At 37.0% G+C, this 25,563-nt stretch overlaps 3 protein-coding genes and 1 long non-coding RNA gene across 5 annotated transcripts in view; 2 read left to right on the top strand and 2 right to left on the bottom strand.

The window, feature by feature from the left end:
* The window catches only part of LOC137577716 (uncharacterized), a 121,575-nt gene that overhangs the window by 95,418 nt on the left and 594 nt on the right, over positions 1–25,563 (bottom strand). The window lies entirely within an intron of this gene.
* On the bottom strand, positions 9,577–12,316 carry pnut (septin 7-like protein pnut). The gene has a single exon (XM_068290122.1). It carries the CDS (start codon positions 11,953–11,955, stop codon positions 10,315–10,317), a length of 1,641 nt encoding a protein of 546 aa, XP_068146223.1. The 5' UTR covers positions 11,956–12,316; the 3' UTR covers positions 9,577–10,314.
* On the top strand, positions 17,792–21,239 carry dpn (deadpan). 2 transcript variants are annotated; one of them, XM_068290335.1, is made up of 3 exons: positions 17,792–17,948; positions 18,508–18,603; positions 19,872–21,239. In XM_068290335.1, exons 1-3 carry the CDS (start codon positions 17,823–17,825, stop codon positions 21,030–21,032), a joined length of 1,383 nt encoding a protein of 460 aa, XP_068146436.1. In that variant the 5' UTR covers positions 17,792–17,822; the 3' UTR covers positions 21,033–21,239. The 2 variants fall into 2 exon arrangements, with proteins under 2 accessions (XP_068146436.1, XP_068146437.1); XM_068290336.1 differs by lacking the exons at positions 17,792–17,948; positions 18,508–18,603 and adding an exon at positions 19,585–19,725.
* LOC137577680 (uncharacterized) lies at positions 22,810–23,339 on the top strand. The gene has a single exon (XM_068291216.1). The coding sequence runs from the start codon at positions 22,893–22,895 to the stop codon at positions 23,292–23,294; it is 402 nt and encodes a 133-aa protein (XP_068147317.1). The 5' UTR covers positions 22,810–22,892; the 3' UTR covers positions 23,295–23,339.

Raw genomic sequence — 25,563 nt, 5'->3', positions numbered from 1 at the left:
GGGAAATGGGTTTCTGTTTTTTTTTTTTCCTTTTGCTATGTGAATCATTATTATTACTTTGGGAAACACTTAATTAGCTGGACAATTCAAGAGAAGCTATGGAAGTAGGACGACAAACTCATCAACAAAAGTTTGATGAATCGCAATCAAAGAGAAAAAAAGAAAAGAAAAGAAATAGTTATAGAATCTTTAACTTAAGAGCTCCTATCTGGAGTGGCACTTCTTATATAATATGTACCTATATTGTTTATTACTAAAACTAAGTAAGGGCACCATTTTACATCTCTGTATCTTTAATTTATGTCTGTATAATCTTAGCGAAAGTCTAATAACCTTATCATATAACTCAATTCTTATCTTATTCGCATCAGTATTACATATTAGTCAACGACTATTTTGGTAACTGAACTCAAGATTTAGCTTACAAAAACCTAACTACACAAGTATCTATATCTTATTAGTTTTTCGATAATGTGAGTTTGAATAGTTAGTGATTTGTAGAATCCTTTTAGAAATTTTCAACGTCTTTCATATTAATCACCTGGGGGGTTGATTACGGTTTCTTAAAACTTTAAAATATATTCTTAAGATGATTTCAGTTTAATGCGACGTAATTCGATATAATACATACTTATATATATAGGTACATATTTTATTTGGGTTTCTTTCCTATACCTCTTTTTGACTTATGTACATGTATCATAATTTTTATTTTTATAATTCGTGTCTTCTTTCAGATCCTTTAATAGAAAGTTCTTGATAGTGAGGTTGAGTTTTGATTACCATTTTAAAAATTTTCGTAACTCAAGATAGAAATTGAATAATTAATGAGCAAATCTTTAAGTTAATAGTTAGTTTATATAGTTAATATTTTATTGAGCTTAAATAAAAATACCCTTAACAGTTGATTACAACTGAGATATTTCTTTTTTAAATCCGAATATTACTTTTCTATTATTATTTTTATTATTTGTATTTATTCTTATGGGTACTTAAAAGTGCTTAAAACACATCCGATTTTACAGTTTGCTATATATTTTATATTTCACATTATTTGCCGATCATGACAATAAAAAAGACAACCTACTCAGAGAGTTTAGCGAATTAGTTGTCAATAATAACTAAAATAAATTAAGATTCATTCACAATTAAAATCTACAGTCAGTAAATTTTAAAGTAAACACTTTGGACAAGGAAATAGATCAAGAAATCGTCTGATCGTTCTAATTCATAATTTTTGGATTTTTTTGCAAAATTTTTAAGCATTTACACATTTAGACACGTATTAAATGTTTGTAATTGGTTAGTTTAAGAATGTAACCAATTTTAAATCTTGATTTTCTTATATTTCCCTTTTTTTTCTTCTTTTCTCATATGGAAACGAAATTCAAATCCTAGACCAGTTTTAATAGTTTTGGGACTGTTTTTAAAATGGAATAAACTGAAATGCCATTAATAATACCATTAATTAGGTTAAGAAATAAAATGCTAGCTTGTTTTGATAAGATATTTTGGATACCCAAAAGGTTTATGAGAAACGGTAATGCCTTTTTCAACCAACCACAAAATTTGCTTATACGATCCTCAAGAAGGGAGGGAATCGAAATTTAAGTATGGAAAACCATCTTTGCTAGCTCACACGCTTCTGCCACATTCTCAGGATGTAGTTTCCGACTATTGCCATGACGCAGCAGCTTCCCATATCTTTATATATATTTATGAAATCAGTTTCCTTTCTTTCTGATTTATGGTAAAACAAAATGGCTGAAGCGTGGCTTAGGCAAAACTTTCACACGCGCGCTGCACACAAGGACGAAGGACGAAGGACAATATATATTCAATATTTTTATTTTGGGGTGTCTTTAAGAAAATCTTTCGCTCAAGTAAAAACAACAGCTGCAAAAGCAATCCAAAAGCAAACTCGAAACGAACCAAACCGAACCCGACCCTGTCATGCGCCCTAGCGAAAAAGAAAAAACTAAGAATGAAAGAAGGAAAGGTCGTTGCGCCTGAGCAACCTCAACCTCCTTCTTCCTTCTCTGGGGCTGGTTTTTGTGTGTGTGTGTGTGTTTGGAAACCAACCCCTCATTTTGAAGGATTGTACATTTCGCAAAAACAAGAAAAGATTAAACATTAAAATCTTAGGCAGGCCAAAAATCCACCAAAGGGTGGCTCACGCAAGAAAACTTTATATACACACACACACATTTTATTTGCCTTTGCCTCGTTCTTTTTGCGCAGCGATCAAGATGGCAGGGAGGCAATTGTGAAGGGCTAGGAGGGAGGTAGTTTCAGTCGTCACACGACTTGGCGCACACCTGGTCACGAGCAGCAATGGCAGCCATGCCATGCGATCTTTCTGACCTCATGTCTTTTTTTTTGGTCTGCCCCCTCCCTCCTGATATGTTAAATTAATGGTTTTTGTTTATAGAGAAAACCAAAACCAAAAACTAAACTGAACTACATTTCCCTAGATTTCGCCTTGAAAGGAAACGAGAAAGAAAATGTATCTCAAACAAAAACTGAAATTATGAACTCTAATTAGCTTTAGTTTTTCCATATTTTGTAAATCATAATCGCTTTATGAGTCCTGTTCGTGTTTTGAAAACAAACAAAATACAAAATCCGCTTAAAAATTTGACGATATTTTTGCCAAAAACACAAACTGACAAAGGTGCCGGAACCTCCTTGAGGGCTAAAAACAAGGGCGTGTTACCTGTTTTCTTGGAAAACGCGTTATGGTTTTATAGACATTTTTCGCTCTACCCCCCGCATGAGGGAGAACAATTTTTCTACTGACCATGGCATGCATAATGTGTTTATGAGTGAAACTCAACGAAAAAAACAAAACAACATATCGATCCTAAAGGAGGAGGACTAGAGAGGATATCCCAACACTTGCTGTGCTAGTGGTCACTGTCACAGTCGTTGGTCGGTCGACCAGAAACCTCGAAATAGATAATTTGTTTGGCAACCATGAAAATGTCTTTAGGCCCTCTAGAGCCAAGCTGTGCTTTCCATAGAAAGATGCTCTCATCTTGAGGTTCCCGAACATTTCACGCCTATAACTTTTGAGTTTTGAGTGAAATTTTGAGTCACAATATATTGAGTAAGTTACTCCATGATCTCAATCAGTCATCATTTTTTTTTTTTATTATTATTTTGTTTGTTTGTGGGACACTTCAAACGTTGGGACACAGAGCAGCAGATGGCGACTTGGCGCGTGCCGCTTTCGAAAAAAACACCCGGCTCAAAGTAACGTAACGTTCGTTTCAGGATCAATGATAATAAGTAATTTTACCCAACATGAACGTTGAGGCCTCGTTGCAGCTCAACACAACCCTCGTTGCATTTTTGGGGTACCCTCGATCTACCTTTTTTTTGTTCCTGTTTGTGACCCTGGCTCAATAAATTGTACTTCTTCTTATTGCTCCGGTGTAGTTCGTTGAGCCAGGAAATTAGTTGAATTTAAGTACATATATAACGTATTTTTATGGTACTGATTTCCTGGCACGTGTCCCATTCATAGGCTCCCACAACAAATCAGACAAATATATAGATCACACATACATTTAGTTTGCTTTTGTGTCAGCTTCCGTTTTTGTAGTTTGAATTCAGTTTAATTAAATCAATTTGGCTTTCGGTTCATAGTAATAATGATAACCCACAAAATGGAACCGAGAACCAAGAGAGAGACGGAATCTGTGACAAGTGTTTCCTCAGCAATTTGAACATCAATTATGTGCAGTCGCACATCTCTTTGTATGATGGAGGGGCCGACATGATGATGAGTACCACTCGGTACTCAGAGTGAAAGGGTGGCTGCTGCTGCTGGCTTGTGCCAAAAGAAAATCATGTGGATGATGATGCTGAGTACAAAAGGGCTGACAACCTACATTCAAAGCCACTTGAACCTCGCCTCCGCTTCAGTTTCCTTTCTCTCTCTCACTCTTAGCCTCGCTGCAACACTTTTGACCCAAATCACTGTAGAGGCAAAGAAAAAGTACATATCAAGAGACCTAAAATCTGTTCTCAGGGTCATTTGGCCAAAAAAAAAAAAAAAAAACGCAAACCACAAGAATCTGTGACCCAACTGTTGCTCAATTATTTGGCATTAACTCTTCGATCCTTTGTCCTGATTAAACGGACACAATTGTGCGGTTAATTGTACTTGAAAACATATGACAAATATCTGACCAATATCTTGACAGATTTTGCGATCGAAAAAACCAACTTTTGTTGGTCTGAAAACAGATTGCAGCAATTTTGGCTTAATGTGAATTTAAGTGATTGATCAGCATGGGAAAATATAAATACCACAATACTTTTTTTTTTATCAGCTCAATTGATTTATGCATGTAATCAATAACACATTTATGGCATTTGATTAAAAGCGATTTAAGCTTGATTTGTATAATTGTAGACATCAGGAAACTCTAGACTCTAGAGGCGGAAATATTGACAAAATTTATGTCATGATTTGGTTATTATAGGCTAAAGATGTCTGTCAAACAGATTAAAGAATGTTATCTTCAAGCAATTGAGGAACTATTATGGAGATAATTCATGTAAATGGGTTGTGTGAAATAAAGAATAGAAGGAATATGTGTAGGCATGGAAGGAACTATGTATTTCTTAAATGTCATTTAGTCAGTTTGAGGATTTATTGAAACTGACCAGTTTGGTGTAAGGACAAGCACTAATAAGTTAAACAATGAACAGAAATATCAATAATACGCCACTTGGCCAGCCCTCCAGACACCTCCTGGTTCCTAAGGGCAGTCATATCTTAGTTTGGAACGACAAATTTTTAAGAATACTCTCGAAAACTTCTTAAAATATAAATAGAAAGTGGTCCCAAATGACCTTTTTGTGATGATACGACATTTTAGGTGTAAACTGAGAAGATTTTGGAATGATGCGTAGGAAATTATGCTACTTTTTTAGTTTTTGGGGCTTAAATTGGTCATCTTTGGGGGCATATCGGTCTTAAGTTTACTTTAAATTGTAAAATATTGAAATTCTAAAAGGGAATTCCGATAATTGTCTTCAATGTGAATATGTAACTTGCCACAACCATAATTGTTGACTCTCTTGGGCAATGATTCAATGTTTTTAGGGGCCAAATTTACGATATGAAGCTTTCCCCTCCTCTTTAATATGAAGTTAGTAAAAGTTAACATTAATTTGTTAAAAAATGTAAGCTACTACGAAAACTAAAGGCTATAAAGACAAGTTATTTGTTATATTTTAAATGAACTGATTTTGTTTTAAATTTATTTTATTAAGTAAATACAGAGAAGAAACTTATATATTTCAAGCCCCATTTGTTACCTTAAATATGATGAAACATTCATCACTCTAGGCAAAAGACATGTTTCACTTGACTCAAAGACGACAACAATTATCAGATCAACCGAATTTGATTATTAATTTTGACCCACATCATGTAATCTTATCTTTAAACACTTTCAATGATGCACTCCTTACAAATGCAAGAGTCGATAAGATATAAAAATGTGATAATAACAATAATGATTAAATATTTACAAGCGGCCAGGCCATGGCCCCTGTAGATAGAAAGTTAAATGTTATAATGGGCATTAAATATGTCCTCCTACACTCCACCTTATCACCGGATCTCATCACATCTCTGTTCAGTTAAAAACAAATGAAATCCACCCTTAAATCTAAAGGCACTTAAGAACAAATGAGATTTCAACACCTACACAAATGAGCAGCGGCAGCAGCAGCAGCAGAGGCCGGATAAGGGCACCTGTTAAGTAACTTCATTTCCAGGATATCGTCAGGACAATGCAAAATCAACAACTGTAAAATGGACAACAACAAAAGCGAACGAAAGAAACGGTAAGCAACCTTTCCTCTTTTTGTTTGGTGTTTTTTTTTTTGTGAATCTCTCGCTGAGAGCGGAAGTTGTACACGCTTCGTGCGCATGCGTAGCGGAAATCACAGCCAGAACAAACCCAAAAAAAAGAAAGGACGACAAATTTTAATTGTCCCGCTATATTTTTTTTATATGCGAATCCAAAAAAAGGAAGTTGCAAAGATAGAGAGAGAGAGAAAGAGATCCAAAGACCACACAGTGTCTAGAATATATGCTTTCATTGCAACCCAAAAAACAAAAATGTGTCGATTCTAACAAGTGTTTATTTACTTGTGCAACGCCAGATAATTTACGATCTTTGTTATCAATTTGAAAATAGAAAATGTTCCCACAAGTGTTACATGAAGACTACATACATGCCCGCAGCAATCTCAAAGACAAGCAAAATATGAGAAAACAATAAGCAAACATTGATATTAATAAAATTTTATACATACATATTTATTAATGTATATGTATGTGTATGGGGAAGTGCAAGACGAGCCCTTATCTCTGTGGCATTGAGTCTATGGGGAGCAATTGGTTTGGGGGAAAAATGTAAACGAACCCAAAAATTGAAGAATACAAACAAACAAACAAACAGAACAGCAAAAAGCAAACCTATAAAAATCAGGAAAAATAATGTCAAATGTCAAGTTGTCATATACATACATACCAAAAACACAACAAGCAGACGAAACCGCGACAACATAGGAAATTGCCTACGGAAACGGCGCATTGTAGCTGCAATTTAAAAGTACACTGAAGAAAACTACTTCAACTAAATATATGTACATATGTTGCTCTTGGGTGTGGCAAAAGTATATTAAAGAGTTTTTTTACAATATTCTAGCGGAGCTAACTATTGCTATCCTTCAGGAATAAAGATTTGGCGCCCTTCAGATGAAGTGCCAACTATACTAACAGTAATATAGATTGGTTAACATATTGTCAAAGAATTGTTGGCTTTACCCTTAAGCTATTCGACTTTTGAAAATATTTTGTGGATAAGCCTTGTTGTGGTATATAGATTATTTTAAGTAACTATTGCTAGCACAGGGCAATATGTATAAGTTTTTTTAATATTAAACTTCAAGAAAAAAATTATTTTTTGTCTGATACGGATATGTTAGGATAGATATAAGAATATGTTAGGTTTGATATAAAAAATTTTTAAAATTGTAAAATAGTTTGAATTTTTTTTAAAGATTTTTATCTTATTGTGAATTTTAATAATGTATTTTTCCATTTCTCGGAAATTCAAGAAAAAACTTGGAGTCTTTTTGTTAAAAAAGTTTTCAAGCAGTTTATAAGCCAATTGAAATGGTCAATAGACTATTGAGACTGCTAAACATTTTTCCAGATATTAATACTCTAAGGATAAGGCACAAGGATAATTAATGGAATAGAGAGGCGGATCTTGCTATAGGATGTAGAGAGATGAAGTCGAATATTATTGGGGGGGATATTTATACTTGGATTTAGAAATTTTGTAGAATATAAATCCAGAAATACACGAAAAGTTGCCTAACCTCCTAAAAGGTTCAAAATCGCTAATACAGTTCCTGAAAATAAAAAACCACTTCTTCTTTCTTCCTAGGAAACTTAGCTTTGAAAGACAATTTCAAGTCACGACTTTCTTTCTTATGTTTCATGAATTTTTCTAAAAGTTTGGCCAAATATTTTCTCTGTGTACCTTGGCTTGTCGGACACTTTAGGCGAAGCGTTCATAGAGTCACGTAAATGTGTCAGGCCCAGGGCCAGACCCAAGCCCGCAAGACCGTTAGCTGGTGTGGGTGAGGTTAGGCTTAGCTCAATATTTTTCAATCTCTCTCAGTGCCTGACTAAGCTCTCACTCTCCCGCTCTCTGTTTCTCTCTCTCTCTAAGTGTAATTCTTTTGCCACATGTGTGTGTTAGTGTGTGAGCCAAGCCGGCATAAGAATGGTCAACATTTGTTTTTAACGTGCAAGAATGTAGCCATACGGCACTCTACAGGGTGTCTTCTCGATGGTGTACACATACAGAGAGAGTCGCACACAGTGACACATGGACAACATGCCCAGTTGTTGTTTTTGTTGTTCTTGCTGATATTACTTAAACTGGTGCGCTCTCATTTAAGGTCTGATAAGCTGCCTTCCACTACTGCCTGACTGGCTCTCCCTTGTTCGCTCCTCAACTGAGTCATCATCCTACCAAAAACAACACATCACCAACCTAACTCCACTCGATACACAGACACATACACATACACATACATATGCATGGATTGGCCTGTTCGCTTGTTCTTCTTTATTGCGTTCATTGATCGCTAAAGCAATTGCTTCAAGTTGAGTTAAGTGCTGCGTCAACGTTGTTGACTTACATACATGTACACACACACTCACACACAGACATGTGTGTGTCTTTCGAAGTATTTAGCTCCCCCCAGCCCCCAATATGTGTAGCTCCCACCATGTTTCTTTATTTCTTTCTTTTTGTTTGTGTTTCACTATTGGATTTTCATTTTACTCTTTATACGGCATTAATTGAGTTTCAATTGGGCTATGGATTAATTTTTTGTTTTTTTTTTTTTTGTTTTATGCATAAATTAAATATACACAATTTAGAAAGCACTTTCAAGTGGGGGCCCCCTTCAAAAGCATATGGTATGGATATTCATATAGGGTGCGGTAAACCGTTTCAAATTTGCATATACAATTGCAATTTTTGTGAACTTTGCCACATTGAGTCGAAATTATACAAAATTAGTTCAAAAAAATTAAATTAAATTAAAAAAAAAACTTGTAATGCAGTCATAGATTAAGAATTCAGTTGAATAACTTCTAATCTCATTTTGTTTTTCAATACGATTATGCTTTAGAAATTAATAATCTTGTAAAAAGTCATTATCTAAAGAATGTTACAGAAGTTCGTTTAGGCCAATTTCGACGCTTATCAGTGGCTGATTCCGTATAAGAACTACATATGTTTCTCTGAAGTAACTCTAGAGTTTGAGATATTGTAGAAAACCTAATTTTCACATCACATCAAAATATCTACAAATATTTTTTAGAAACCGCAAATTCAATCGGTTCGTTTCGGCCGATTTCGGCAAATGTTCCGTGTATATTAGCAAGAAGCCTCAAGCGGGTAGTCTCGTTTGCATAGAAACAATCGGACATACCCTTTGTAAACCAAAAACTTATGTTCCTACCCTCGATGAGTCACTAATCTGAAGGCGGCACTAGCATCATTCAAATGACTCAAAAGCAAAGCTTAGTAAGAAAGCAATAATTTTAACATTTTTTCTCCGTCACAATATTCTCAGTAATTCTCTCACCATAAATACATTCAATGCCAATTCCATTTGCAAGTTTGTATTGTCCTCCACTCCCCCCACACCAACCCACATAGTTAGTGAATGATTTTTTTGTATCCCCATACTATTCAATCAAAGTTGTTTTGTATTGTATACCTAAGAAATTAGTCAGTCACTTATGGTTAGTCAGTCGATGGAATTGAAGAATGCATCTTATGAAATGTAGCGTCACGGTGTTAATTTCAGTCAGACGCGTGCCTATAACACCACAACACGAAATGACACCCTGTATTAACTGAATCTTGCAGTTGAGTAAACAAGCTACTTAAACACAACCAACCACATAAAAATGTGGAATTCGTTTTTCTTTTTTTTTTTTGTATTTTTAATATGTAGTTAAACTAAAATGAAGACTTTATTTTTCGTAAAATGCAAGAGTATATTTTATGTTGTTGATTTTTTCTGTTTTTCTTGTTGTTGTGTGTGTGTGGTTGGTTTTTTTTTTTTTTTGTTTCTTGTTTTAAGATAATAATAATAATAATAATAGGTAAATACAATTACAATACAATGGTTGTTTACAATTAAGTTTCTCGTATTTCGTTTTTTGTTTTTTTCGTAGGATAGATTGATTTCTCTCATGGTTTTTCTTTTTGTTTTTTATAGCGAAGTATATTGAAGTATTTTGTAAATACAATTTCGTTTAGGCTAGCAAAATGTTTGTTGGTTACATGTCAAGTTTAGTTTTATGCTTTTTTGAATATTTTGGTAAAATACTGTAATAACTGTTATACAACTGTTATATATTTTTATGTATATAAAAAACAAATGCATATGCAATGTGCGAATGCTGTGCGGAATAAGCCCAACTATAGATAAGTTTTTCTTTTCATCTTTTCATTATTATTATTATTATTTTGTTTATATATATATATATAGAGTTATCAGTTAAATGGTTGGTTTTTGTTCTCGAGATTAGCGCCCTATATAATAATATTGATGGGGTGGAGGGGCAGAGGAGTAGGAGATGTTGGGATGATGGTGGTAAAGGGGTATAAATTCTAATTAGGAGCAGATTTAATGTTTTTTCTTGTTCTTTTCTTTAGACTTGTTGTTGTTGTTGGTGTTATTGACTTAGAACAGACCCTTCTTCTTCTTCTCCTTCTTGCCATCGACATTATCGGTGCTACTATTTGCTCCAAGACTTCGTCGTTTCAGCTCCTCCAACGTTACATGATTCACATCCTCCCATTCCTTCTTTTCGCGCTCAAATTCACGACGCTTCTCGTCCAATTCCCGTATCTGCAATTCCAATGCCTTTTTACGCTCCTCATGCCGTCGAGCCAACTCCAATTCCGAATCCTTGAGCTTTTGCATCTTCTCCTTCACCTTCATATCGAACACTTGCTCCATTTCTGCTTCCATTTTCTTCATCTTTTGCTCATGCTCACGTTTCTCCTCCTCCATTTGGGTGAGAGGATTCTTGTTGGAGAGCCGCGCCTTGCCATCGACTAGGCCAAGTTCGGAGAGCTTGCGACATCTATAATTCTCATAGTGCACATTATTTGTCACATCCTTGAGATCCTGAAGATGTGTGCGTATGACCATATTTCGCAAGGCTATAAAATCGCAATGCGTTAGATTCTCCACTTCGACGAGGCCCCAGGGATAGCGACGTCCACGGATTTTCTTGCCGTCCTGCTCGATAATGGTATTGGCTCCGACAACTGCAAATGGCACACGACTACGTAAATTCTGAGTGGTCTTTGACTCCTCGGCAACATCTTCTATGGTGGCGGGGAAATCATAGATCTTGATCTTATGTTGAGCAATCTCGTTGAGTATCTGCTTCTTGAACAGATGCACCTCATCTGGTGTCATGGTATCAGCCTTGGCTATAACCGGCACCAGATTCACCTTATCCGACAAACTCTGCATGCAGGCAATATCCAATGGCAACAGACCATGCCCCGAGGGAGCAATGAAATAGAGACAACAATGGACACGATTATCCGATATGGTCTTGCGATATACTCTCGATTCCGCTGTCAAATATTCCTCATATTTGCTATCCACAAATTCCAGAATGGGCACCCAGCAATTGCTATTATCCACCGCATCCCCGAAACCGGGTGTGTCCACTACAGTCAGGGTGAGATTGACGCCATTCTCCTTGAGCATCACTTTGGTGGCCTCCACGGCAACAGTTTTCTTTTTCCTTAACGATGGACCCGGATACTGTTCCGCATTGTAGATATCGGAGAGAAACATGGAATTAATGAGAGTGGATTTGCCAAGACCGCTGCCGCCGACCACCATTAGGGTGAACTCAAAGCCACGTTTCACGGCTTTGCGATAGACCTGATTGGGTAAGTTGGCAAAACCCACATATCCGGCAATCTCCATGGGCTTTTGTCGCACTGGCAGCGGTGGCTTTTGTGGCTTCTGAATGCCCGTATGGGATGAGGATTCCTTCTCTTGCAGATCGTGCGTTAATTTATTGGAATCACCATTACCATTTGTGGCCCCCGATAGATCCAATTTGCCAGCGGCTCCTGCTCCCACGCCCGCTGATGATGGCACACTGGGCGGCTGTGTGGATGGTCTGCCCACGGCTGTGGAGGATTCGCTGCTGCCGCTGCCGTTGCTGGTCACTGATGCGGCTGCCTGCTTATCTCTAAGCGCCAACTGGGCCAGTGTGCTGGGTAGAGCCGAGATGGCCCCACCCCCGCCCTGGTGGCTGCCGCCGCCGCCATTTGTACGAGGACTATTCATTTAGTGAGACAGGGAGAGGGGAGTAAGCACAAGAGAACGAAAGAGAGAGAGAGGGTTGCGATGCGAATTCGATTCGGTCTTTTTACACACAACACACACAAATATACACAGTGGTACACAACAACACAACACACATACACGTAGAATAATTGTTTTTTGCTGCTGCTATTGCCTTTATTTCATATGCCAATTTATTTTTCGTTTTTTTTCCTTTTTTTGTGTATTTTCTATGTCAACAGTTTTTGCAATAATGCCGTTTCGTTTCTCTTTTCTTCTTCGCTTGTCACGCCTACGCTCTTTTTTGCTTTTACTCTTTTTGCATTTTCTGTGTCAAGTGTGACCAGCCGAGCACTAAGCGCTGAATACTTATGTGAGGGTAGGTTGAGCCCAAGCAAGTTGCTCGCAACTCCGCAGTGTGACCGTTGGGTGGCGCATAAAAATACCAAATTCCGTATATAAAAATTTAAATTATCATTTGAATTAAAACAAAACCATGGACATATTTTAATAAATTTGTTTTGTTAGCTACTCTGGGGCTTATCACGTTTGCTTCTTATCGCCGTTGCACTTGCCGCACCAAAACTAAGGCCACATTTTCATAATTCTTATCACTTATACATATGTATATGTATATACACATGCATGTTTTGCGCGATTTAAAAATAGCCAAGAAATGCATTCACATCGATATGTGTGTGTGTGTGTGTGTGTACATATGTTACAGTCATTTTCGTTTGCTTTTGTTGTCTTTGGTTTTTTCTTTGTGTTGCTTTTTTGGTTTTGTAAATGTTGCGCATGTGCGTGAGCTCAAGAGAAAGAGTATGATACAAAATGAGAGAGCGGTCTTGTATGTGTGTGTGTTGTGTATTGATGAGAGCAGATTATGGCCGTTATTTTCGATTTGAAAATTGACCCATTTAAGTACGTATGTAGATAAATTAGGGCATATTCAAGTCGTTAAAAATATATATTTTTTTGCAATATTTTTATTTTGTTTATTTGCGCTATCAGCAACAACAAATGAGTCTGTGATGCTGATATATTAACAAATGAATTTATCTTAGTTGTTTGCTTAACTGATGTGGATCTTTCCCTTTTCCCGTATACATATATCTCATGGAATTGTCAGATAAGATTGTATAATATTGAATTTGAGGTTAAGATGGAACTCTACAATAAAAAATATTTAAGTAATTTTCCATAATCTAGAGTTTTTAATTTCATTCTAATTATTATTCTGATATGAATAGAAAATAAATCTTGTTTAATAAAGTTAGTTAGGTTTATCGCAGTTTTATCTCAGTTTTGAAAATCAGCATTTGCCCTAATTTATCATATACAATTTAAATTTCTAAAATATGATATCTATATTAATTTTTCATTTCCGCTGTGCATCATTTCACTTCATTGAAATGACAAACAGAATGAATGTGTGGGAATGCAGGACATTAGTACTGTGTCGTATAGATAATTACCTCCAGATCATGGCCCGCTTCATGCTCGAGTGTCCTCGCTCCAAAATAAAAAGTTCCCACACACGCTGACTGACGGACTGGCTGATTGTCGTCCTGCGACTGCGCCCTGCGTCCTCTTTTTCAAAGTCCTACTTACCTTTATGGCATGCCGATACACACACATACATATGTACATATCCAGAGAATATCCAAACAAAGCCCGTTGATTGTGCTGTTTGTTTGTAATTTAAATTCTCATGCACTTCCCAGTTCTTGGACAGACGACAAGGAGGGGGCCAGAAACCACCACCAACAACATCGCGTGTTTGTGTGTGTGTGTCCTGCATCCTACGTCCTACTCCGCCTGCTTGTTAAAGGTGGTGATAGTGGCAATGGTGGTGGCGGTGGTGGTGGTGGGTTTTGTTCCTTCCTTCCTTCCTTCTTTCCTGCCATTGCCCGTCCCCCTTTTGCACGTGGATTTCTACGTATTGCCTTCTGTCGTCTAAAGGTGATCGTGAGAAACTTTTTTTTCTTCTCACATACGACTTTGACTTTGATGTTAATTTTAGCTTCTGTCGAAATTATTATTCATATTCGATTTTGAAATGGCGACACAGTTGGTCGTGGGTTTATTTTTTCATCGTGAGTGACTGTACTTATCCAAGAGAGATTTAAGCGCAACCGCAGATCTTACAAAAACCAAAATTAATCCACACTTAATCTGTTTGTCATGGCACACAACCCCTTCACAACTTCAACACACATCAGATCTAGCAAATCTCAGGCAGCTGCCTTGCATCAGGCACGCTTCGTCATCCAAAATGCATCTTCGGCGATTGTGTAAGCAATTAAGGCTCACATCTTGTCTGTTCGTCCCCTATGAAAGTCAGTTTTCTCAGTTAGCGCCGTTGCCATCTTACGTCTATTGTGTTTGTCCCAGAGAAAAAGGAGCCGAGATGGGCATCGGCAGCTGTGCCAATCTTTGGCACGAGCAAAGAAGGCAACTTTCTTGACTGAATGTTTGTCTTAGCCAGCCAGCAGCTGATCTGCCAGATGACCGTTACACTTCAGGATCAAAGACCCTTCCCTATATATTGCCCATCATCAATTGAACTCAAAACCAGAACAGTTTCATTCACTAAAAAAATAACATTTTAACTCAAATTTTTCTTGCTTTGGGATAAGATTCTTAACTGAAACTATTGCAAGTATGAGTTGCAAAATAACGCAAAAGATTCTCTAATTTTGTTCTGTTAACTTAAGCCCAAATTAAAACAATCTTATTCCATTTCTCTTGCCCAAAAACAAGTTGTAACAAAATATTTAATGGAGTTATAGTTTAAGATTGATCTAAAAAACATTAAAGATCATTTGATCGAATTTAGAACTATTTTACTTTAATTTAAAAAAAAATCAGAGAAATTGATCCTAGGTACTTTACAAAGAGTCATTTTTCTATTAAGTATTTGATATCATCTTAAACCACTTTTGCTAACCCCCTTAGTAAACTTGAAAGCAGAAAAATGAGTTAAAATACTTTCTTAGTTTTTACTTATTTTATACTGTTTACCATTACCAAAACTTTAAGAACTTGAAATAGTTTTGAGAGTTTAATCTTCACAAGATTTAGAGAAAAAGTATCCTGATTCATAAATCTGGAGAAATCTCATCGTTGGCTTTTAACAAGAAGGAACATTGATCTTGAAGCTATCTATTAATAAACTTCCTAGAGGAAGCCAATCAAAGAGTTTAATCCTAACAACTTGAGAAGGAAAACTATAAAACTAGTGTTAACTTTTATCAAAATTTTCTCAATTTGTATTTCTCACATCACCAAATCGATTATATACCAAAAGTTTCTCAGTTCATTTGTTTCACCTTTTTGTTTCTCCCTTTTCCTTGGTTGCATCTGTCATAGAAAGTTTCCAGTTATTAGCCCAACTCCCCAGCTGGCCATTTATCAAATTCATAAAAATAAAAACCCCTGAAAAATTCTGTCATGACTTTTAATGCCACACACAAAAAAAAAACATACACACACTTCCTTCTCCCCCCAGAAACGTCATCCAAGTCACCTTCTAGTTAAGCGCCATAAAAATCAACAAAAAATTCATTTAAATCAACATATATCTTAGTCTTAGGCATCCCCATCAGAACCACTTCACACTTTTGCTACTGTTTCATATTTTCCATGCTTATTATGGGAAATATCATTGGTGGGAGAGGGGGGAGGCGACCCACCCCCGTATTGCATATTAATAACTGCAGTTCCCACAGAATTTGAGAACTAAAAATACCCCAAAGCCACTAATTTGAGGTTGAGAAAGGTCTCTACCATTTGGGAGGAGTTGATTAAAAAACAAGAAGGAAAAAAAGGGAAGCTTCGTCCGACCGACCGACTGACTGACTGACTGACGGATCGGACCGTGAGTCTGTACAATAAAAATTAAAGTGTTTTAATGTGTAGATCGTGCGTTTGGGAACCAGTCACACACACACACACTTACACACACACACCTAAAAATAATACACTCCAGAAACCAAACCGAAACAAACTGAAGGAAGCCCCATAAACGGCTACCGCTACCGATCCAGTAATCGTGCCGCCAATAAACGGCATTTACCTTGATCCCGAAATATACCCAGAGACTGTCTTGGCTTAAAGGGAAGCCAAAGCAACGGTCGGACTCTTTGGGGCTGATATTGAACTTTGATTTTTTCGCTTTTTGCGCTTTTGTTATAGAATTTCATTTTCAGTTTCTCAAGAAGACCTCTGGCCAGACCAGAGTCGAGACGAGACAAGGCGAGATTTGAGTCTGTGACCGAAACCTGGGCACGTTTTGATCCACATCCACACACATGTGTCCAATAAGCAGGCTTCTTTCTTTTCGTTTTCTTTTCTGTTTCTGATTTTTTTGTTTCTGCCAGCTCATGGTTTTGATTGAGATTCGTTTTTTTTTTGTTTCTGTGTGTTTGGCTGTGGGAAAATTTTGCAAACCAAAAGTGATCATGATGGGCATTTATATACATGTGCATAATATATGATGGATCTATTAGCACAGAAAATAAAAATATATGAATATGTAGGGTACAGATATATATATTTAAGCAAAAATTATTCAATTTATGGTTAGTATAAAACTGTATGATAATCTATGGATAGATCGTGGACCCCCTTTTGAGTGGTTGGCTTAGAACTTATTACTCAACAAGGGGGATTTCCACTCAACAAAAAAACCTTTTTGCATAACCAGAGTTGCCACGGCATCGCAATCTGTTTATGATCCAGGTCATAAAATTTGGCTAACCAAAAGACCAGCTGTCAGCTGGCGCATGGCTAGTCCTTAAGGCCTGATGAAGCAAAAATCTAGAACGATTTCTTCTATTTCAGGTACGCCATGAGCTTTGACCCCGTCGGGACAAGCAACCCCCTTTTTGGCAGATATCCCAAGGCAGGCAACAAATGCTTAAAGATCTTTTCAAAGGTAAGGATAGTAAAGGGGGTTGAGAGGTAGTAACGACAGCTGTTGTCTGGCGCAAGACAACCCCCCGATTGTCTAATAGTTGTAAAAGAAAAGACAAAAATCCTTAATAAATTGCCATCGATCAAGCGAAATGGCAAAAATGAAAAAGGTTCAGTTCATAGGTTACTGAAATACTTTAGAAAATCTTTCTTTGATCCCAGTTGCATATATATTTGTTGATTTTTCGTTAATCGCTTTGGTCCTGAAACGTTGTCTTAATCCTGACTTATTTTATGTTAATTTACCAACTTAAGCTAAGATTTGCTTAATCTCTCTTTATGCAACTACTCGACTACTCTGTTCTGATCAAAGAACTCGCTCACTATTAGTCACTCACTCAATCAGTCTGTCACTCGCTCATTTCGCACTCACTCATATGTGGAATTGAGAGTGAGGTAGAGAGGGCCATAAGAGAATTGCATTGGAATTTCTCAGTCGCATAACCACCCCAAAGTCGAAACGTTTCGTTTTCGTTTCGGGGCTACCTGCGCTTGCGCCGGTCGCTGCGCTGCTCTGCTCTGCTCCTCTCTGCTCTGCCCGCCAGGTAAGCGACATCGGGACTCTCGCCTTCGCTCAGTTTTCGTTTTTAGTCAGACGCACCGGTCTATCGAGGATCAGTATCCTTTTGGCGTTTCGTGTGTGCGGTTCGTCCACCGCTACGCTCTCTCTATCTCCTCTAACGATCGTGTGAATAAAAGAACATTTCGTTAAGTACGTGCAATAATAATTGTTGAATTTTTAACGTTTTTTGTTATCGTACTCCGAACCAAAGTTTATGTGTTGTGAAATTTAAAATATATACAAAATTAAACAAAATAAAAACGATCACCAACGATCATTTCATTGGATATTACCTATACTAAGCAATACAACAAAATACAAATTAAAAATGGATTACAAACACGATCTGAACTCGGATGATGATTTCGATTGCTCAAATGGTTATAGCGATAACTATAATAGCAATGGACGTCTGGCCAATCCCAATGGTTTGTCCAAGGCGGAATTAAGAAAGGTAAATTGAGTTCTAAAGTTGAGTTTAGAAGAAACTAAGAAAAGTTAAATTTTGAAGGACCGCAAGTTTTTTTTGAATCTTGATAATTTAGAAATTTCTTTGTTAGATTTTTATAAACTTCATTAATTTTTACATTAAAGATTTTCATACTTCAAGAATTTTTTTAAATTTGTAAGCTTAAAAATTGAAAGATAATAAGAAGCCATAAAATGTCAATCTTACCGTATCTAAAAACATCTTGTAAGCTTAAGTTATAATTTATTTTATTAACTTTTATTTAACTTTTGATGTTTTAACGAAAAAATAAGAATATTTGATCAGATTTTCATACTTCAAAAATTGACTAAAATCTAAAATTAATCAAAAAGTTCAAAATTTTTCGAAAGAATTAAATGAAAATATTCTTTGTACGGAAAGATCTTCCAAAATACCTTTAAAATATAAGAGGATAGCTTCTATTTACATTACAAGTACATATATAGATCTAAATTTCTAGATTTTAAATTTCCACGAAAAGATCTCAAATAATTTATCTACAATTTCTCATTTTCTCTTGCAGACCAATAAACCAATTATGGAAAAACGTCGTCGGGCGCGCATTAATCATTGTCTCAATGAGCTAAAATCTCTGATATTGGAAGCAATGAAAAAAGACGTAAGTATCCTTTGACCTAGAAAAAACGAAAAACAAAAGAAAAAAAGACAGCCCCGCCCCTTATTTAGAGAGTATAGTTGGACGATCCATGAAACAAAAAACCATAAATTTCATAAAAACACAAAACTTGTAAGAAAATGAAAAACTCCTTTCAAGTGCATGTGCGTGTGTGTCATGGGATTGGGTTCGGCAAAAGTACAAAAGGGTCCTAACAGCAACTCCTACAACGATGAGGAGAGTCAACAATTTAATTGAGTATTAAATTTTATTGATGATCATTACAAGAGAGCGCCGACTTTGGCTATGACGATGACGATGGTCAAGACGAAAAAGTGTTAACAAGTCGAGAAATTACGCAGAAATCTGCTCGGGTCAGAGACAAGAGAACCCAAAAAGAAAAAAACCTGTTTCATCCTCACCATATACACCAAGGAGTGATCCTGCTGTGAGAAAATAAAAAAATTCTCAAAGCAAAGTGTGGGAGAAACGACTTCGGGGTTACCCTGTACTAAATAGAGGGTGTAATTGACTAGAAATTCGCATAAAATTTAATTAAAGAGTTTTATTCCACTTTGCCCTAAGCCCTTATCCAGATAGACTCTCCGATCCTCAGAGGATCGCAAACTGTCACTGATATACCCTTTTCTTGGATATAAGATTTCAAGAGTATCAAAAACGAAGTGAAAAATTGCAGTAGAAGAAGCCGCCGCCGCCTTCGCCCGCTCCTTCGGTTGCTGCTGCTGCTGCTGCCGTCGTTGGTTGCCGCCACCAACCAAAAATCAAATAAGAAAGACATTGAAGAAAAAGCAAAAGTAAACAAAAGAATCAACAAAACAGAGACAAGAGAACAGAAGAGGAGATGGAGAGGAAGACACCAAGACCAGGGAAGACCGAAGACCTGCGTGGGAAACTTTTGCTAAAATATGCAGAGACGGGGAGAAGGGGATTGCGGCGGAAAGGGAAGCGCAGACAGAACGTAAAAGAAGATCTTTCGTGTCTCACCTGAGACAGAGACAGAAAGAGAGAGTGAGTGAGTGAGGTGGAACTTGTAGTAGACCCCAAACGAGACGAGAAAGATTACAAATAGCTGGACGTAGTGTGTGCGAGCTCCTTGGCTTTTAGGTTTGATTTTTCCCATGCATTGAACTTGTTATAGGGACCTACAGCCCACATGCCCTCCCCCCTTTCCCCACCACAGCTTACCAAAAACAATTAGCTAGCCTTAAACTCATCATTATCTTTCCACTTCTTCTTCTGTGTTCTTACAGCCGGCACGCCATACCAAACTGGAAAAGGCCGACATACTCGAGATGACTGTGAAGCATTTGCAATCGGTTCAGCGCCAACAATTGAACATGGCCATACAAACGGATCCAAGTGTGGTGCAGAAATTCAAAACGGGCTTCGTCGAATGCGCCGAGGAGGTTAATCGCTATGTTAGCCAACTGGATGGCATCGATGTCGGTGTACGTCAACGTTTGAGTGCCCATCTGAATAATTGTGCCAATAGCTTGGAACAGATCGGTTCCATGAGTAACTTCCAAAACGGTTACCGCGGTCAGATTCCCAACAACAGTTTGTTTGCCACAGCAGCAGGAGCAGCAGCTACTCCACTCTTTCCATCGCTGCCGCAGGATTTGAATAACAATAGCACACGGACGGATGCTGCTCCAGCTATACAAATGGGTGGATTACAATTGATACCCTCACGCTTGCCATCGGGAGAGTTTGCCCTGATTATGCCCAATACAACAACAAATGCAGCAACAACAACACCAGCAGCAGCACCGTGCCCTGTGCCAGCTGTAGGAGCCTTTGGCTGGCCCACCTCTGGTCCAGTGATTGCAAATCCCACACATCTTAGCGATTATGCTCAAAGTTTTCGTTTGAGTGCATTCAGTAAGCCATCAATTAGCACCACCACCACCACCACCAGCATCAGCAATGCCAACACCACAATCCCAGCTCATCAGACACAGCACGGCAAGAGCCAGACCACCAGCCCACCATTGAGTCCCATTTCCTCGATCTCTAGCCATGGCGAGGAATCGCGTGCGGCTTCACCCACAGCCGAGCAATTGCTAATGACCAAGCATAGCTTTGCCGGTGTCTTCTCCACCCCACCGCCCACAAGTGCAGAGACCTCATTCAATACCAGCGGCTCACTCAATCTCTCTGGGGGAAGTCACGATTCAAGCGCTTCTTCGCGTTCGCTGATCCACTTGCAGCAACAGCAAGTGTCCTCCACCAGCGGACCAGCAGGAGCAGCAGCGGCGGCGGTTAAACGGGAACGGGAACAAGATCCCGTAACCGAACAGGAGAAGGAGTCAGGTGATTCTAGTGATTGTTCGTTGGACGAACCATCATCTAAGAAATTTCTGGCGGCGGCCATCGAAAAGTCCAGCCAATCTGCATGGCGACCTTGGTAGTGAAAATCCTTAAAAATGACAAATATTGATGATAATGCAAAAGTTTTAAATGTTAAGTTTATTATTATTATTATTATCCTTTTTACAACTTTGTTAATTTATTTTCAAAACTCTTTTCTTATTTAAGTTTTTGTTCCCCATTGCTTCAATTTTAAGTTCAGCTGTGATTATTGTATATTTCTTATGTAATTTTTTTACCCATCCCCCCTCCCCCAACAATTATTATTAATAACTTTTCATTTCAATTATCTTTATTTTGAAATATTAAATTTTGTCATATAAATATTTAATCAAACGAGTTAAGTTATGTAGATGTTTTGTAAAGTTTTTAATTCAATAAGCTCATCACTTTATGTAACTTTAGTGTTTCCCCATTTTCTTATTATATTAGTTAGTATGGATCTTTAGCATTTAGTTGATGGCTGCAATTTCCAATGATTAACGAAAATGAGTGAAAATATTCTAATAAAACTGCGCTTAAAATAAAAATCGGAAATGTTTTTAACTTTATTATGGGTATCGCTTTTTTGTCAGAGCATTCAGATTAATTACATTGTTCCAGAAGATTTGGCCACATTAGTATTAATTTTTATATCAGAAACGGATTCTACAAAGAATTCTTCGAAAATTTCACCTTGAAACTTAATATCTAAAATTAATTCCTAGCATATTTAAAGTTGAAGTAAATTGCTCTCAATTTTGGTTTACGAAAAATATTTAAAGTATATTGAGAAATTTATGAAATGGCAAACTTTTGTTGTTGTTTTGACGAAATTTGCAAATACATACATATCTCTAAATTGATGCTCATCTTAGAATCTATATCTAAAATTAAGATAAGTATATACAAATGTATATATTATTAGAAAGTATTAAGAACTACAATATTCAACTGTAGTAGTTTAAGTATTGCTAGAGAAAGTCCGTTTTTATCTTTCTTCTTAAGCCCCATATTAAGCTCAGTGATGCATTTCCAGGTGAAAGGAGGGAAAATTCCATTTTTGTCATTTATTTAAAATTTTTAATATAAAAATTTGGTAATATTTCCATGTTTAGGAACTACTTTTTTCTTTCTTACACATTTTTCTATAGTTCAGATATGGCTAGATAGACTCCATGGTTGATGTTGATCAAGAATAAACATCCTGCCTGTATTATTTGTAACTATATTTTGGAGTCTTTATTATACCATTTCACCTAAAGTGTGGAAATGTTGTTAAACATTTAAAACACCCATGAAGCGAAAGAAAACACATTTCTTTAATGAGATTGAATGAGTTCCGATTCTTAGTCACCACTTGAATTCAATGAAATCATATCAGTTTTTAGCCTCATACATTCGATTAATTTTAGAACTGAATTAAATTCCTGCCTTCTTCTAATTCACAAAAAAGGTCGAGGTGTTACAACTTTAACTTCAATTCGCATAATTTAAAACAGCCGACTCACAACAAAGATTAAAAGGTCACTATTACCTTTCCCTTTAATGAGACTAAGTAAAGTTATTTTCATCAACACAGAAACGACGTCTTATGCAAGTCGGGAAGACAAAACCTGTCAAATCTCAATGATTCGTTGATGATTGAAACATGAACTCAATTCAAAATGGAAACAAACTGATAAAGCTGAGGAAATGGCCTTCAGCTTATTGACTTCCCTTTGACAACCTTGAACAGAGTTTGCACTGCAAACAGCCAAGAGAGAGAGATAACCCCCTTAACAATAATCGCTACTATAAAAGCACTGCAACTTGGCAATTCTGAAACACTCAAAAGTCTCTAAAGCAAGTGTAAATTTTCAGCGCGCAGTGATTTTCAGGCGTGCCAACGATCCTTTCAAGAATTTCATACAATTTTCACCATGAAGATCATTCTATGCCTCCTGTTGCCATTGCTGAGCTTGGTTGCCAGTGAAAGTGAAAAGGAGGATCATCATTTATATACTTATCGTGCCTCACCAAAGTTAAGCGGACCCGTGAAACTTCTACACGATCGTCAGGATGTCATTTTGAATGCTTTGGATGATGATCTTCAAAAGATATCCCACATTTATATGCAAGCCTTGCTGTCGGGCACTCATACGCCCGAATTGGAAGGACATATGCGTGGGCTGGAAATGGAATTGTTCGATTTGCTCGATCAACTTTATAAGGAGAAGAGGCTCGAGGATTACATGAAATATGAGGCGGAAGTGACACGACAAATGATTATCTACAATATGTTGAAGAGGTTATTTGGCTATGAACAGGATAAGGAAAAGTGAAATTAAAGGGAAAACCAAACCAAAAAGGGAAAATTCAAAAATAAAAAACAAAAAAAAAAAAAACTGATTGAATACAAATTGATTTTTCGTTTTTTTTTTTGGCTCCTTGAAGAAAATCAATTTTACTTCCGTAATAACTTCCTGCGTCTGCCTTGCGTGTGACTGTCGAGCGTCGTCAAACGGTTTCCATTTTCGATTTTGATTTTACAGCAGGAGACGCCTTCTCACCTCCGATTTCCCCTCTCCCCATATTGTGCACCCTTCCCTCTCTCATATGTTACCCGATCTGCTGTGAGAAAAATACAGAATTATCATAATTTTCATTTCCTTTTTGAGCTATTATCCTTTTGCATTTTCAAATACCGTTGCACTTGTTCTGGCGTTTCCCACACACACGAATACCCACACACGCACACACACACACACACGTTCTTGAGATCCTTTATCTTTGCTTTATGTTTGCTCTGTGCGGTCGTTCGCAGGTCTTCTTTTGAGGCGATTCTCAAAGTGATCGCTGAGATCCTTCCTTGTGTTTGTGTTTGCATTGCACTTGTTTCTTTTGTTTGGTCCTTTTCTTCTCTGTGTTTGTGTGTGTGTGTGTGTTTGCTGTGATTTGATGCTGCTGGTTGGGAATGCATGGGAACTCTTCTCAACTTCTCATTTCGCTACGGTTTTATCACTTTTGTTTTTACTTTTGATTTCGTTTCATTGTGGGAATGAGATAGACCATTTATACCAAGCACTCGGAGGTCGAGATGGCTTATAGACAAAGTAAAAGACAAAAGGAAGTTTTTTTAGAACTCTTTAGTATCAAGCTATATAGACCTTTTCGTCCTTTTTTAAGATCTCGGAAACTATGATAACTAGTGGCACTGAATTTGTAAGCTCGTGTATTAGGCACAAAGATAAAGTTTGCCCCACGCCTCCTTCTGCCCCTTCAATTTGAAACTTATGCAGTATCTAATAAAGTCACAAAGTTTGACATGAGCGTAGACAGGACTCGAATTAAAGAGTTCAACCAAAGAAATGTTAACTAAAATTAAATGAGTTCTTGGAAAAATGTATTCAATTTGACATTCTATAAGGGCAGCTGTGCCTTCCCGCCCATATCAGGAGACGCCCTTCTGCTTAAGGTATCCGTTTGGCTAAAAAAAAGAGGCCATGTTCCCCATCATGTTAACTAAAGGACATCATATTAATCAATTGTTTCACTTAGTGCATGGTATACCAAAGTCGATGCAACGTTTTAGTTACTTAACTTTTCTGTGCTCTTGTATTTATAAATGCGGATTTCTTCTTAAATCTAGACCTAGCGCCTATCTGTTTAGAGAGCCTCATTTAATTGTCATTGCAAGAAATTAACTTGCAAAAATGTATATATGTATTTTTCAAACATTTGTTATCGATCCCTTTTCCCACACTTTACAATAGAGTTATCCATGGCAAACAACGAAGTCATGCCGATCTTTAACAAGAACTCTCCCACACACACACAACCGAAAGAATTCCTTGCTTTGAATATGCCCATATTGATCCTTTTTTTGGCATACCAAATACAAAAAAGGATGAGCCTGAAACTACCTGTTCTGACCTGATGCATCCAAAGAAATTCAAATCGCTTGTATTTCTCACACGACGACGATATCTGAGGTTGGGTAACAAGTGTATCTGTATCTTAAGAGTGGAATGAAATGAATAGATCAATATGCGTGAGAGAGCCAAGATTGATCAGATTTATGCAATCTCTGTTGTGCTCTGTGTTTTTTGAAATTTTTTCCCAGACATTGAGCTCCAATCAGGTAAGCATTCACACACACATATTTACTTACCTGTACGCCTTAACGAAAGTGCAAAACGGAAGTGCCCACGCGTCGAAAGGGAAATGAGTTTAAAATGAACGGAAGAGAACCCCGTTTTTGGGATAACATAGCAATTAAAAAAAAAACTGAGAATCCATTTTTCCCAAAGGCAGATTGCATCAGTCTCAAATATTATTAGTACTAACCACTTAAGCTGCAGTTTTATGTCCAATAAAGTTGTGTATTAAATGTTTTTAACATATTTTAACAACATTTCAGATGCTAAATTAAGCTCTTTGAATAATCGTTTTTAGATAAAACTAAGCTAGTGACTGTACTTAAACTTAATATACTTTTGATGTTGATTGATTGGTAACGAGACAAAAACAAAACTTTAAAGAAAGATCATCATGTTACCAATATGCCCCTTGAGTTTTCGATTCCTTATGTTTTAAAGGACAAGCAAACGA

This window comes from Drosophila tropicalis, unplaced genomic scaffold (assembly GCF_018151085.1).
Source record: "Drosophila tropicalis isolate 14030-0801.00 unplaced genomic scaffold, ASM1815108v1 contig_593, whole genome shotgun sequence".
Classification (NCBI taxonomy): Eukaryota; Metazoa; Arthropoda; class Insecta; order Diptera; family Drosophilidae; genus Drosophila; species Drosophila tropicalis.
Note: the sequence above shows the minus strand (reverse complement) of the source record. Positions and strands in the feature narration are given on the sequence as shown.

Coding starts and splice junctions, on each gene's coding strand:
- pnut (XM_068290122.1), bottom strand. CDS start 11,955: ATGAATAGTCCTCGTACAAATGGCGGCGGCGGCAGCCACCAGGGCGGG.
- dpn (XM_068290335.1), top strand. CDS start 17,823: ATGGATTACAAACACGATCTGAACTCGGATGATGATTTCGATTGCTCA. Junction 17,949..18,507: donor CCAAGGCGGAATTAAGAAAG/GTAAATTGAGTT, acceptor TTTCTCTTGCAG/ACCAATAAACCAATTATGGA. Junction 18,604..19,871: donor TGGAAGCAATGAAAAAAGAC/GTAAGTATCCTT, acceptor GTGTTCTTACAG/CCGGCACGCCATACCAAACT.
- LOC137577680 (XM_068291216.1), top strand. CDS start 22,893: ATGAAGATCATTCTATGCCTCCTGTTGCCATTGCTGAGCTTGGTTGCC.